Source organism: Hetaerina americana, unplaced genomic scaffold, assembly GCF_022747635.1.
Source record: "Hetaerina americana unplaced genomic scaffold, ioHetAmer1.1.p SCAF_5, whole genome shotgun sequence".
NCBI classification, from domain to species: domain Eukaryota; kingdom Metazoa; phylum Arthropoda; class Insecta; order Odonata; family Calopterygidae; genus Hetaerina; species Hetaerina americana.
Window position 1 is genome coordinate 3,855,439 of NW_027287095.1, and position 14,321 is coordinate 3,869,759.

The 14,321-nt window shown below is 41.8% G+C and overlaps 1 protein-coding gene across 1 annotated transcript in view; it reads left to right on the forward strand.

Moving 5' to 3' along the window:
- The window catches only part of LOC139693490 (uncharacterized), a 570,990-nt gene that overhangs the window by 323,193 nt on the left and 233,476 nt on the right, over window positions 1–14,321 (forward strand). Inside the window, exon 2 of the mRNA XM_071591664.1 lies at window positions 7,984–8,198. Within this exon, the coding sequence (XP_071447765.1) occupies window positions 7,984–8,198 (215 nt within the window). The remainder of the gene's footprint in view (window positions 1–7,983; window positions 8,199–14,321) is intronic.

Genomic DNA, 14,321 nt, shown 5'->3' on the forward strand with positions numbered 1-14,321 from the left:
CATTTAGGTATACGTGTATATTTACATGGTGTACAAATTTTGGAAAAACAATTTGTATATTTAATGATGTCATAGGTTCACAACAGGGACAGTTTCTTGTTATGAAACAAAACTGATTACTCATACTTTCGAATACGTATCTCTCTGCCTTGGACCCCAATTTGCCTTTTGGTATCGACTTCAAACCCAGACTAATTTTTAGTTGGTAAATCAATTCTTTTTGCCACCTCAATTTTGTCGGTAACTTCAATTATTTCGACTACTATATTCTGAATTTTCTGTACAAATTGGCGTATTTAGTGGAACAATTTGCAATTGCAATAACAATTAGCATAATTTCAGTGATTTTAAATTTCCTTGGCATACATTTCATTTATAACAATAGAATCATCCCTATTGGATGGTATCAAGCTATTGACAACGCATTATGTGGCAAATTTATTCATAGACCCATTAAATAATGTAATGGCAATGATATTTATGAGACAACATCCAATGAAACATAGAGGCATACTGGTCGTACTAGTATTTGTATATTTAACGCTATGTATACTTAGTGCTTTCAACCAGTACTAGGCGATCTGTAAAGTCGCCAACCGCTAGATTAGTAAAATACTTTACATACTTTATACACTTTCTAAGGGATATAATTTTAGTAAATAAGTACTGTTTTTCCAATAAACATGGTATTTTATAGTCTATTACTACTTTTCGCTTTATAATTGAATTTTTGTGTCCGAATTTCACACTAGTTACTACCATCAAGCACATAAATCGCAATTGTATATACCAAAAGTTCTTGTTTGTCTCATCGAACGAAATATCCTTTTCTGGTCTTTTCTGCTGAAATAATATCTTAATCATTGACTTATTTCAATTCAGCGGATTTGTCCAACATTCATTTTTCCCTCTAAGTCATATGGGAAAAGGTTAAACGTAAGATGGGACCTTACTCGTTTTTGCTTTAATTTCGCCGTAAAAAAAATAACGTTCCTTTTTTTGCGCTTCGTCTCTGTTTTCGCTTCCTTTTGGTCATTCAATGGAACTCGACTGGGCCGTCCAAACACGTGCACCAGTTTCTCTTCTTTTATATACTATATATTTCTCCATTCCTCTTTGGGGCATTCACCCTTCCATTTTTTTGTTCCCATTCTCCTCCCTTCGTTCTCCCGCCGTGCTGGGGAGGGCGCTCCCAGTTGGCCTCTCCATTACTTTCTCTCGCCGCGTTTGTGTGTCTGCTGACATGCGTATGTGTGTACTTCCATGTATTAGCGCTGCTCTTTGCCGTGTTTTCGCAAGCATAGGGTGGACGGAGTATGAGGGGAGGAGGAGGAGGCAACCTTTTGCTACCTTTGTTGCCACCGTTCTTTGTGTTGCCTTCTTTATGTTCACTCCAATTTCGCTTGCTGGACCGAGATATCCCCCGTCCCAATCTTTTTTTCTCTCTCTCTCTCTTTCCTTCTTTCGCCTTTCCACCTCTCTCCCTCCCTCTCTCTACCCTTCCCTCCATGTCTTCAATTTCTCATCCCTTCCCCTTTTCATCATCCTCGTCCCCCCTCTCAATTCGAATGGTTCCTTTCTAGGGATTAAACTTCTCCACTTTGTGCTAGCAATGCGATCCCTTTTATTCATTTACCTTTTTTTGCTAACTGTTTGGACACATCCCCCCCCCAAACTAATAACCCGTCGCCTTAATTTACCCGGCCGTGGGTGGGGTGGCAAGGGAGAGATGGGTCGACCGCGCCGGCGTCGTAAACACTACACCTCTTTCTTCTCCGAAAAACAATTCGAGTGTTTTTTTTGCGCCGTGAATAGGATCGTCGATTTGAGTCCTTTCTAAGAACTGCGTGTGTGTGTGTGTGCTTCCTTGTTTAATCTTTCGTGCTCACTCGACGGAACAAAACAGGCTTCCCTCGCATACACAAACATTCATTTGTTAATCCTGCTTGACAGACGAGTCTTCAATCAGTGCTCATTAGTTGTTGTATGCTTTATCCAATTCATTGATTGGACGCAAAATATACATTGCCAGCGCTGCCAGAAATTTATTTGCGGCCAACAAATAAGCAATATTTTCAGTGGAGATCAATGGAAGTCATTAGCGACCGTGGTTACTTTTATCATGTCTCATCTTTGACGCAGCGTCTGCGGCTATTCCACCCGCCATCGGCAGTAATAAATTTTCACTACAACGTTTTCAAATATTATTAATTATTTTTATTTTTCATTGATTTGTTTTTCAGCTTAATTAATCTCAGGTTCTCACATTTTCTCTTCAGGGAATTTTGAAGAACACACTTATTTTACACTCCATTTGATATCACATTCATCGCACAAATACGTTGATATTAATGAGCGTTTGCTGATGGGCAGACAATCTCAAAGTCCATAACTAGGTAATAGAAAAACGTAAACGTCTGCAAGATTAATTACAACCACGTTCTTTATTGAAACCGTTGTTTCGTTTGCGGAAAATGGGCGATGACTTCCAATATCTTGAGATAAAAGCATTTTGGCATTACTTGTCCTCTTCAACTCGGTGATTCTCCAGATTCCATTGACTGAGATTCGATCTCTCTCTCTCTCTGCTGTTAGCCTAAAGTCTTTTCAAATTACCCGAAGTCACCCGAAGCTGATCGTTCTTTGGGTTTTAAGCTCCATTAAAAACTTTCTAAGGGATTTTTCATGCCCTTAGCAATTACTCCTATCTTCGTTTTCCTTCGATAATTTCATGCTTCTCTGCGCTTTCCATTGTCATACCGCTGGAGGTAGTTTGTTTTACCAATCTGCCGCATATCATTGTCTAATTTTGCTTGAATACAATTACGCTACCAGAATATTTAACATAAACGTTGTAACCAGCAAATTTGCCAAACGCAAAGCATTTTTCGTACAATTAAATTAACGATCACCACGATTTTATGATGATATAATTGTCCTAGGTAGGTGTAATTCTATTTCCAAATTAATTTTCTAATCTGCATATACGCTGGTTTTGTTGCATATTTCATGATTTTTATAATTATGCATTGGTTTCTTACAATGCATGAGTGAGAATATTTTCTTTTTTTAAGATCTCGTCGAGAAATCCAACTTTAATCAAATCCACCTGTAGTTAAGGTTAAATTCATGCAAGCTAATATGGCTAGGGTTTCTAGTTGCTCGTTGAGGCAAACGGAATTTTTCTATCAAAAACCTTGTCTGGAATATCAACATTTCGCATCAAATTTACATCGACGGAAAACTGAGCAGCATAAACCGAAAACTCTACGGAGCAGCAAGATATTAAGAAATATTGGCAAAATTAAATTTTTTTGGGAAAAAGGAAGAAAGTTTTGTGCGAGGGAGAAAGAAGTTTCTGAGCGTCTGATAATTCAGAGTGTATTTGACCTTGAGATACGTATATAAGTGAAACAGACCCCTTAATTTAAGGGGCTCAAACCTCGAACCCCTTAGCGTTTGAAAATGCCGTTGTCTAACAAATAGTCTTTCCCTTTGACCGGGAGCATGTAACCCTCAGTATTTGCCATGACAACGCGCCCAGCACGTACATTATTGAACCTCTATGACATATTAACGGAGTGGCCGATGCCTGCCTTAGGGAGGAAACACCAATAGCCTTCGTTCGTCTTAAGGGATTTCAAGTAATTCACCACAAACGCTCGGGTAGAGTCAGGGGTAGAAATGAGATTTATGTCCATAACAGCCTATGGACTTAAAATGTATCAAAGTTTCTGGTTTTTAACCAGATGTATATACATGCAGTGATAAATATGTATTGAAGGTGGTGTCCAATTTAGTGTACAAAACACCAAAGATTGGCTGTCTGAATGAAGCGTTTGAAGATGAACTTTCAAAATAGTTGCATGTGATGTTGTGGTGATTTCAACATTGATATGATGAAAGTCACTCGCGACGGCATGTGTTTTGCAGAAGTCGTGCTTAGCTGAAATACTAGTATGTGTTTAGTTCCATTTAACTCTCTCTCACCCTCATTTGGAGTAGCACATTTTCGGATTTAATAATTGCTGAATGTATCTTTACATTGTAAAATATAATGTCCCCTTGGATTTTTTTCAGATCGCGACTGGTTTTTAAAGAAAAATTATTTCAAATTTCTGTTAACAATACTACGCCTTTGGAAATTATTTGCCCTTACTTAAGTAATGGCAATGCCTTTAAGTTCGAAATCGACAAAGATAAGCTTCCTTGGGGAGAGTTCTTTCGAACCTATGATATCGATGAAAATTTCTCAATCGTTAACTCTTTTGGTACTTGCCTCTTCTATAAAAATGCAATCCTACGACCAGGAAAAATGAATCACCCTTGCGCAGTGACCAATTACAGAAATAAATAATTTAATGGCTTTAAGGGAAGTCTCTGAGTACAAAATTAGTCACGCTCTGCAAAGAACATGAAACCTGGAAAAATACAAATCTACAAACACTAAAAACCTAAAAATATTAGACACACAACACAACTGCTGTTCCTTAAGTAAATGGAACGGTGGAGACCTCTGGGACCGAAATAAAACATCGTAGTCCAGGAAGCGTCTCAGAAACGAACACAAAAAAGAATTATGTATTTTAACACGGCCACAGCGTAATTGATTTTGAAATTGATAACTTCTCTTTCCAATAAACCTTAGTTTCAATTGGAATACTTTGCAAACACGAAATCTAATGCTTCGGGGGTCGATGATCTAATTTTAAAATCCATAAAACTTATCCTTCGCCTTTCAGCCATAATAATGATCCTAAATATTTACAATTGCTTGCTAAATTACTCCTTTCCACGGCGGTCTGGAAACATTCCCTCTTGAGGTGCATGAAGAATTCAGCCAATCCGGTAAATCCCTCTCTCTACTGTTTCGATTTCAACCCTCTGCGCACCGTCTAAGAGTGCTTGATTCTTAGCATCGCCGTGGAGCATTCATCGTATAGAAACTTTCGTGATGAGTTTCTAAAATTATTTCGAAAAGGATTTAGTATTCGCTTCGCGATAACCAGGGTAAACAATGATAATCATCAATCCGTTCATAGAAAAATGTTAAATTTACTGGTTGTTTTTCACTCAACGAAAGCGTGTGATTATGTAAGTTACAGCCTTCTACTGTTAACTTTATATAATAAGCAAACTGCAATTCTCCCATTCAGCTTTGGCTTTGTTTACACTCTCTTCCCGGCTGCCAAATGGCCTTCAAGGGACCCAATGGGTTCTCGCTAGCCTTGCCCCTCACATAGTGGCATACTGCACTGGCACCATGCTCTTCTAAATATTTATTTGAAATTTGCCAAATATAATTAATCATTGCCGGTATCATTTATGTGCCAATAATTTGCAATTTTACTTCGAAATCCGTGTCGGTGACATTTCAGAAGCAATTATTAGCCTAAATGAAGATTTTCATGAAGCATACGGATTTCGAAAAAATATCTAGACATAATGCACAAAAAACGGAATAAATTTTTATCCGCGGTCGCCAAAATATTGATGGTCTTAATTTGTATTATTTGCCTAAAATTATGGTAGAAGGCTTGGTAATTATGTAATCTTTAGAAGTATCATCCTCGGTTTATGGATTAAAAATGCTATAAGTCACATTGAATGGGATTTTTCTGACCCCAAACTTCATGCATACGTAACTTCATAATTTTCTCTTAGAGCAGTTAAATTGGTGTCAAGGACAACATCCTCAAATGGACACAATTTCTCAATTTTCTGCGGTAAATAATACACTTCACATCCACCGCCATGCTCTTTCCCACTCCACCCATGGGATTGTGCCTTTGAACGGTCGATAATAAGCTGCTTAAGCGTATTCCTTGAAGGTCCGTCAGAGAATGAGAATTTTGTAATAATCTTAATTGCTATTTAAATATGACGCGAAATAAATGTATAATAATCGATACAAGTGTTAATAATTGCTGAATAAGGGACTTCTAGGTTAAAAACATAGGTGTATCAAATTGTTTGACACCTCGGGGAGCGAATATAAAAGATAGGCAATTTTCGAGAACAACATTCATGGCGATAAGAAAAAAACAAACTGTATGACGTATCCGAAATGGAATTGTTTCCTTTTTCAGCGCAATAACCGCGTCCCGTTCAAACTCCGCCTGCCCGCTCCTGAGCATCCGTTTTTCGCTGGGCGTGCGAGTCGCATGCCGATGGTTTCCTTCCCGTTCCCCCGTGGGAGGGAGGAAAAAAAAGATCAAATCACCGAGGCGCCTTTAAAACAACCCCGCGCGCACACCCCCGATGCACATCGGAGTCGCGTTTCGATGACCGACCGATTTATTCCCTTGTCCGCGGGGGAGAGTTTGGAGGGGGAGGCGGAAATTCTCAAACACCCTCATATACACCCCTTCACTTAATTCAACCCTTCCCGATTAATCGCCACCCGGGGTGAGGGGAGCTCGACAGCGGGAGGCGTTGTCTTTATGAGTACAAATATTCCAAATTTTATTTCTCATTCCGTGACGTAATCTGGTCGTTCTCTCGCGTCGACACGGCTCCGATTTCCTCTCTCCCACGTTTATCGGCGTCCTCCCCCCGGAATAACCGGAACCGCACGGCGGCGCGTTCACCCCCATCCCCGCGCCCCTCCCTCCTATCTCCCTTTCCGGCAGCATTTTTCTGTTCGACACGTCCCTCCCATTCCCCCCGCCCCTCATACCGCCCCTCGTGCATTCTTGCCCCCGGACAAAGGAAGCCACCGCGCTCCCGAAAACATTCCCCGAGCGCTTGTTCGACTAATGGGCCAAGCGTCGTCGGATTTGTTCCGCAGATTTAAATCGGGTCGCGCCGCAGAGAATCTCTTTCCCGCAGTCTTCTGGATATACCGCACGCACGCACGCGATACAACCCAGGGATCTGCTGTTTGCGAATTCGCTGCGAGGATTGGTGTCCGCCTGGGTGGACATTTGCGTTCGGTGCGAGCTGTTTGTTGGGGTTTTGGACAGGATTCCAGATGCTTGTACCCGAGTCGTCTGAAAACGTTTTTTTGTCTACCGCTCTAAAGTTTATTACCTAGTTTGAATACTTATTTTTCGACACATTTTCAAAATTGAGCGGGCGAAGAATTAACCATCAGCCAGATGTGTTCTCAAAATCCTTTATTGAGAAATAGCCGTGCAATTGAGTGTTAGAATACGAATGAAATCACTTGTGTTATTCATATATTTATTATGTCCTCCATAGTAAGCTTCCAATGAATATTAGTTTATGAGTTCGTACCTTTTATAATAATCACAAAGCATATTTCTGTGGAGCAGAATACTAAAAGAGTATTACAATTGTAATGAAATGATAGCTCTGAGCATTCACTTCTAAAAAGGACCAAATGATGAGCCTTATAATGTTAACGTTGGAAAATATAATTTATAGCTTTGGGAGGAATACATTTATCCAATGGCGTATACACAGCCAGCCAGTATATCATGCAGATATCTAGCAATTTTTCGTAAAGAGTGTACTATTCTTGAATGACATTTTCTTGAATATTATTGGTATATCCATTTTCCGAACCTTTACAACACAAAAAACACAATTTTCTAACTCTGATCCTAATTTGAGACAGGATTGTTTTTATTTCTAATTATAAAGCCTTTGAGTTCTAACTTTCACCGTTGATAAATGCTATGGGCTGACTGCAGAACTTAGCAATCTTATTTCAAGAGACTGATGGCATCTAGTTTTCATAGCGTTTCTCATTGGCAGAAATCGCGGAGGATGACCGCATGTTTACAGTACATGCGGTACAGGAAAAATACATTGATATGACACAGTTGTGCAAATATCCCGCTTATATGTATGAACTGCTACCCTTTAAAATCATGATGAACATCTACATGCATATAAATACGAGTAAAAGAATCTTCCTTTCCAAAAGGTTCCGGAGTGTCAATATCCTGCTCACTTCGAGGCTTGTAATTTGTCTTCCATTTTTTTCATTTTTAGAATTCTGGTCCTCCTTTTCAGATGCTGGGGGCCTAGTGCAGGGCGCTAAGGTCACCAATAGCAACGCCAACGCGGGCGGAATGCCCAAGATGGAGGGTGGAGGCGGGGAAGGGGGAGGGGGCGGCGGCGGGTCCGGGGCCTCCAACAACCCCGGCGGCAAATACGTGGACATTTACCGCGAGAAACCCATCCGCGTCACCGTAAAAGTGCTCGTGCCCGTCAAGGAACATCCAAAGGTAAGTCGAGTCCCTTTATCTACCTTCTCCTGCTTCTCCGCCACGTCCGTACGTCCGTATTAATTGTCATCCCTCAGCTCTGGCAATCCCTCAGGAGTTTACTGCGCGAAAAATTCCTATAAAATGCTTACCTACGGAATTCAATAGGCACTCCAACGTAGTACGAAGATTATTAACATGATTCTTATTCTCTACTGTGACTATATTTCAATGAACTTTGATCCGTAGCGACAAGAGGAACATGACGAAAGTATTTCCGAATGCAGTAATGAAAGTGCAAATTGAAGGGTTTTATAATTTTTTCAAAGGCATTTATTTCCTCAGAAGCGTAAAAATTCTTTTAAAAAATCACCGATAAATTTAAAAAAGAGATGTTTACAACTGGTCAGCGCATTATTTTGTAGAATCTTAAACTTTATTTGGTTGGATTTTTATGAAACATGCATATAAATTAGTTAACTCATTGGGGTCCCAATTCATTGTACGCATGTCTCTCTCAACTGTTCATTAGAATATTTTAGATATATTTTCCTTTAAACTCGGCGTTTTATATGATTTGTCGGAATACATTTCTTTGGCATTTTTTTCGTGGAATTCAGGGAAATTTTGATGTTCCATCGGACCAAAATTTATCTCAAAGGAAAGGGTTGATTTGGGCATGAATGAATATAACAATGGTGGAGATAAAGGACTCGGATTTGCCCGAGCATTCAGATTTCTCAGGGCCACCGCTGGAAGCGAAATCGTTCCCAAAGGCCTGACCCAAGGGGCTGTCCCATCCCCGTTAGGGTTTTCATCATCGTATGGCTATTCATTTTCTCGGAATCTACAGATAAGGGCTTTCATTGTTGAGCCACTCATCGCGGATTTCGAGAGTGAAAAGTTCGGAAGGAAGTAAATGAAGCCATCGCGCGTCACTACCAGCTCTGGAGTCTGGACACGTCGGGTCCAGTCATATCTGGAACCTTGCGAACTTGTACGTACTTCTCTCCATTCTCCCCGGTTTTCAATCACGCCCACCCCCACCCCTCTCATTTCCTCCCCCGTCCACAATGGACTCCTCATTAACTACGTAACTCCTTCATTTCCTCCCCATTGGCCGAAATGGTTCCAAGAGGCTCCCTTCCGCTCTGTTCAGAGGAGCAACCTTCCACGGCTCCCATCCACTTCAGCTGCTACCTCACTTCTGTCGCGGAGCCAAAGAATTTCTCCAATATCCCAAAAATCACCCCTCCTTCCTTTTCAATTCTTTCCCCCTAGATCCTATCCCACTCCCTCTCTATCGAACCCCTTTTTTGTCCCTCTACCTCCCTCTTCCCAACTGAACATTTTCGCTTGTCGAGACTCTGTCGACTGAACTTAATCCATACAATGTAACGCTTACCTCAATGTTTCTGTATTGGAATCAGAGCCGTATACCTGGGAGAAAAATTTGGAATCCGAATTGAATTCTTTCCATCGTAGAACTATTGTTTCCTCTATATTCTAGATTCATCGTCAATTGATTCTCGGTTAAGTTTAGAAATGTACACCACTTCAGCCAAATTTTTCTGAAGTTGCTTAACGGAATTAAAATGATGAGTGTGAAATTTAAGTTAACACTTTCATCTACTAGAATGTCGTGATTAATGTCGCCAAAATCAACTGCTGTAGAATTTGTCATCCCCACATCTTCTGCAAGCGACGCAAACTAGGCACACGACTCCTATAATCTTGGCTTAACACTGAGTGTTGGAAAGGAGTATATATTAGCTTTATTTAAATTTTTGCGTGGATTAAACGGTAGAACTATACATTAACCTATGCTATTTGGTTGCTTTGTCATCAAAAGAATTTTAGTGATGAGTTAATCATAAATGCATGTGAGGATGTGAGGAGGCGTTTTACGTGTGGCCAGGACTCGCTGTGGTGGCGAAGGAGTGGGCCCCGCCCCTCTGGTGTCGCTAGTTGAACCGTTTCCCCGCCCCACTTTCCGTCAAGGAATCTCATTAGTATGGACGAAAACGGGACTCACTTTTTCTCCCTCACTCCTTTCTCCTCCAAGAATTATTTTTCTTGTAGGAAAGCCGTAGTGCAATGTTCGGTATTACTGACGTGCTTACAAAGTGGGGTTGATTTGTATTTTGTGGAGCAAACCACGGACGGGTTGGGATATGTAAGCGAGAGGTGTGAGTCAGGGAAGGTTTTAGGGGGAAGACCCTTACCCCGTTGGGCGAAATGGGGGAAGGAATGAGGGGAACCCTATCTCGGTTTTGCCACACCTAAGGCTTGGGGGCATTTCGCTCTTGCAAGGCTTACGTTCGGGAACGGCGAAATTTTTAAGGAACTGCCGACTGGTTTTTGCATTAGAGCCACGATTGATTTCCCAAGCTGAATCCATTTATATAATTCTTATGAATTATACACTCCATGTAGTCGAATTTGGCCGCTGACAGGCCACAAAAGAAAATAAAAGGGCATTACGAAGGAAAACAAATTGTTAATACTGTGCGTGACTGCTGTAAGGTTTCACAGGACATCGATGATACTCTGTGGTCGTATATCGTCGTGGAAAACGTATAGGAATAATCTTAATTAATAGTTTAGAATATACTTGATTAATAGTTTAGAATAATCTTGTTTAATAGGCCAAAGGAATCTTTCCATATGACCCCCGATTTCTAAGTGTACTGTGTTGGCGTCGAGAGAAAACAGTGCTAAGAGCCAATCTGACTATGACGGATCTTGTTTTCCTATATCCAAAATTTTTCCCTTAATCTAGACCCTCTAGGCAGCAGAGCGCGACCGACAACATTCATGCTCTTGGCTATAATTGCATTTTCGTTTATTTGCTACTTCGCCCGAGACTGCTCTGGGGTTTCGTTTCTTATTAAGTGTCACGGGACACAAAAACCTTCTCTCGAAACTGGGGAGGTCAAAACATGAGCACGGTCACCTAAAATATGGGAAGTCCTTTGCTTCTCCCCGTCGTCCTCTCCCAATCCCATACTCCCTCCACCGCACCTACACCGCCCTTTTCCAACCCTCACCCCACTCCCAATCCCTCTCACTCCCCAGCCCGCAATAAATATAGCAAAGAGGGATGCTCAAAGGATAGGGGATGGGAGGGGAGCTTTTCCGAATCGACTCCCTTCCGATAAATCAACGTCGCACCCTTCATTCGCTCTTTCCCCTCCTCCCGATCCCCTCCCCCCACCTCCACACCCCGCTCCCACCCCCGCCTACTCTTTCCTTAGACTGCTCCCATTTCTCGCTCGTCTCTCTTCCTCCCCCCCTCCTCGCCTCCCTTCCCATCCACTTCCCCCGTCCTACTCCCTAACGCCTCTCCCTTTCGAAGTTGCTTCCAGTTTCGCTTCGTCAGGAGTGTCACCTGTAATACCTACTATTACTTTTTCATTCGTTGAGGGACGATATAGCGCCTCTGGATAAGTTGATCCGCATAAATATGTACCCATCGGGAAAGTTTTGAGGAAAACGACTGATATATAATGTCCTCTTTGTGTATTTCTTGCATGGGCAATTCGCTCTGCCTCGGATTGATTCATGTACAACGTTTATTCTGCCCATGGCTCCGTCGTTTCGAAAATCATTTTATCAATTGGGAATTTTGGTCTTCGGCCAGACTATATGGGACTTTAGATTTGGAGGTTCCGAAAGATATATTGCCAAAAATTCATTTTATTCTACGCTGCCATTAGCTACAATTCGATTTATGGAACTCACTCGTTACTTTCTATTTTTTATTACATTTTATGTTTTAAGTGTGTGACACAGTGTAGAGTGATAAAGTAACTAAATACACTTGAGAAAACCAGATAGCCTACTGCAATATCATTTCCAATTTGTAACCTTGGAATGATGTTTTTAAGGTAATAATTTTTCACAAATACATGCCATACCTTACTTTAAGGTCAGTGTACACTTTAAATAATGGAGTGGGCTGCATACATTCTTCAATTGGCGTTTTTGGCTCAATACTCGTCGATACAATTTCAAATGAAAATTTCCAGCTGGCATATGGTGGCAGCATAATGTCGATCTCATTAATGATTGAGTGGTATTATCCGTTGGCAAACGCCTAATTGGTGTACACTGTGGCTCAAAATCTCGAAAGAAACATGTGAAATAAGATTGACTTTATTAATATGCATAAACCAATATTTAGCTGATATTTGATATTATTTCTGCTGAAAACTTCTGAGTGCATTTATCGTAAAGCTTTGCCGTCCCTCAAGACTCAGCCTTCGCTTATCGATGATAGGTTTACTCCGTCCTACCTGTAGTCTCATTCTTGTTTCGAGTTCGCTGGCTTTGCGCTAGCGAAGCTTCCGCCAAGATCACTTAGCGAGTACGCTATGATAATCTCCCAGGCGTTTTTTTACGCAGTAGCTAGCACATACGAGGGTCATCCGGAAAGTAGTACCCGTTCGTGAAATAAAGACACAAAAGTAAATATTAACAAACATAAAAAATTTTATTTGAAAGAGGATACTTTAAACTACTTCTCAACATAATCTCCAAGCAAATTAAGGCATTTGTCATAACGTGTGACAAGTTTCTGTATTCCTGCTGCATAGTCCTTCGCCGCCAGCTCATTGAGATACGCGAGGGACCCATCTTGCACAAATTTTTGCATAATGCAGATGGTGTTTAGCAATTTCATGAACAATTGTTCGAGAAACATTGGGAAAATGCTCACAGATGTCATCAATTGTGACGCGCCGATCGTTCCTCACGAATTCGTCAACTGAGCTCACCAGTTGGTCTGTAATGACAGACGGTCTCCCCGAACGCTCATCGTCGTGTGTGTTCCCCCTCCCCATGTTGAAGTTGCGACACCACCGCCGAACAGACGACTCGTCCATTACATTGTCTCCATACACCTCCTTTAATTGGCGATGAATATCACATGGGCGAACGTTTCTTGCATTGAGGAATTTAATCACTGCCCTCACTTCACAACTGGCGGCGTTCTCAATTTTTTTAAACATTGTAAACAATCACAGAAACAACACAGGCCATGCTAGCGTCACGCAACTTGGCTCAGAGAAGGCAGACAAGCCACTGAAGCTATCTGACCTCGTCCAGCGGCTACTCGCGTCGTCAGCACTTCATGCGGCACAAACGGGTACTACTTTCCGGATGACCCTCGTAACTAACTCGTAACGTTGGCATCGCCAAATACTTGACTTAAAGGTATTTCGTGAGATTATTTACTCAGCGAAGGGGTCGGGGAGGTGTTTTGAAGACTTACAACTGCAGCATTTAGGTATTTTGTACTTTTAACGGTAACATAAGTGGGATTTCATTAATTTAATTTGATGAGAAAAATAACACTAATGGTTAAGTTGAACAATAGGTGTCACACACGTTCATCGCAGTTGACGTGACACGTTAAATCTAGTTCATTACTCAAAAATTGTTGGCAACTCGTGGCACCGCCAAAACTACAAACAAACCTAATTAGTCTATTTTTGAATAGAATACTTGCCCAGACACAAGGGTCGTTGCCTGCCATGTATAAACCTTTTCCTTCACTTCCCTCGGGCGCCACCTCGAGGGGGTTTTGGTGGTCCCACCCCGTTCCGGCCTCCCTGATAATGGCAGATGTCACTTGAGGCTGAGCGGATAATGATAAGAAGTTCCGCGGAGAGAGGAAATGGGATGGGAAGGCGGCTAGTGGAAGAGGGGCGCGTGGGAGAAGGGAGCTTCGGAAAATGGAAGGGGCCTCGTGGCACGTGTTGTGCGCTTCCGTTTATTCTGTTTTTTTTTTTTTTAACACGTCGTCAGCCGCCAATTTGGGCTGAAGTGAGTGGGCGAACGAGAAGAGTGTCACTCGCTTCAATGAAGGCCCCCTCCCTCTCCTCCTCGCCCACACCCCTCCCCACCTCCCTCCGGGGAACCTCCTTCAACTCATCGCATGAGAGTTTGGCTGAGATGGTTGGCTGCGTTTCAGGAACAATGGAGCTAGTGGGAGACCTCTTTCCCTCTCACCCACTCGCAGACGCATGCACACACACACACTCAAACAAACTCAGAACTCCCGTCTTTCCTGGAAACCTCCCAGGGTTCCTTCCCCACCACTACGGCCACTCAACTCAATCTACTTCTCATTGTGCGCAC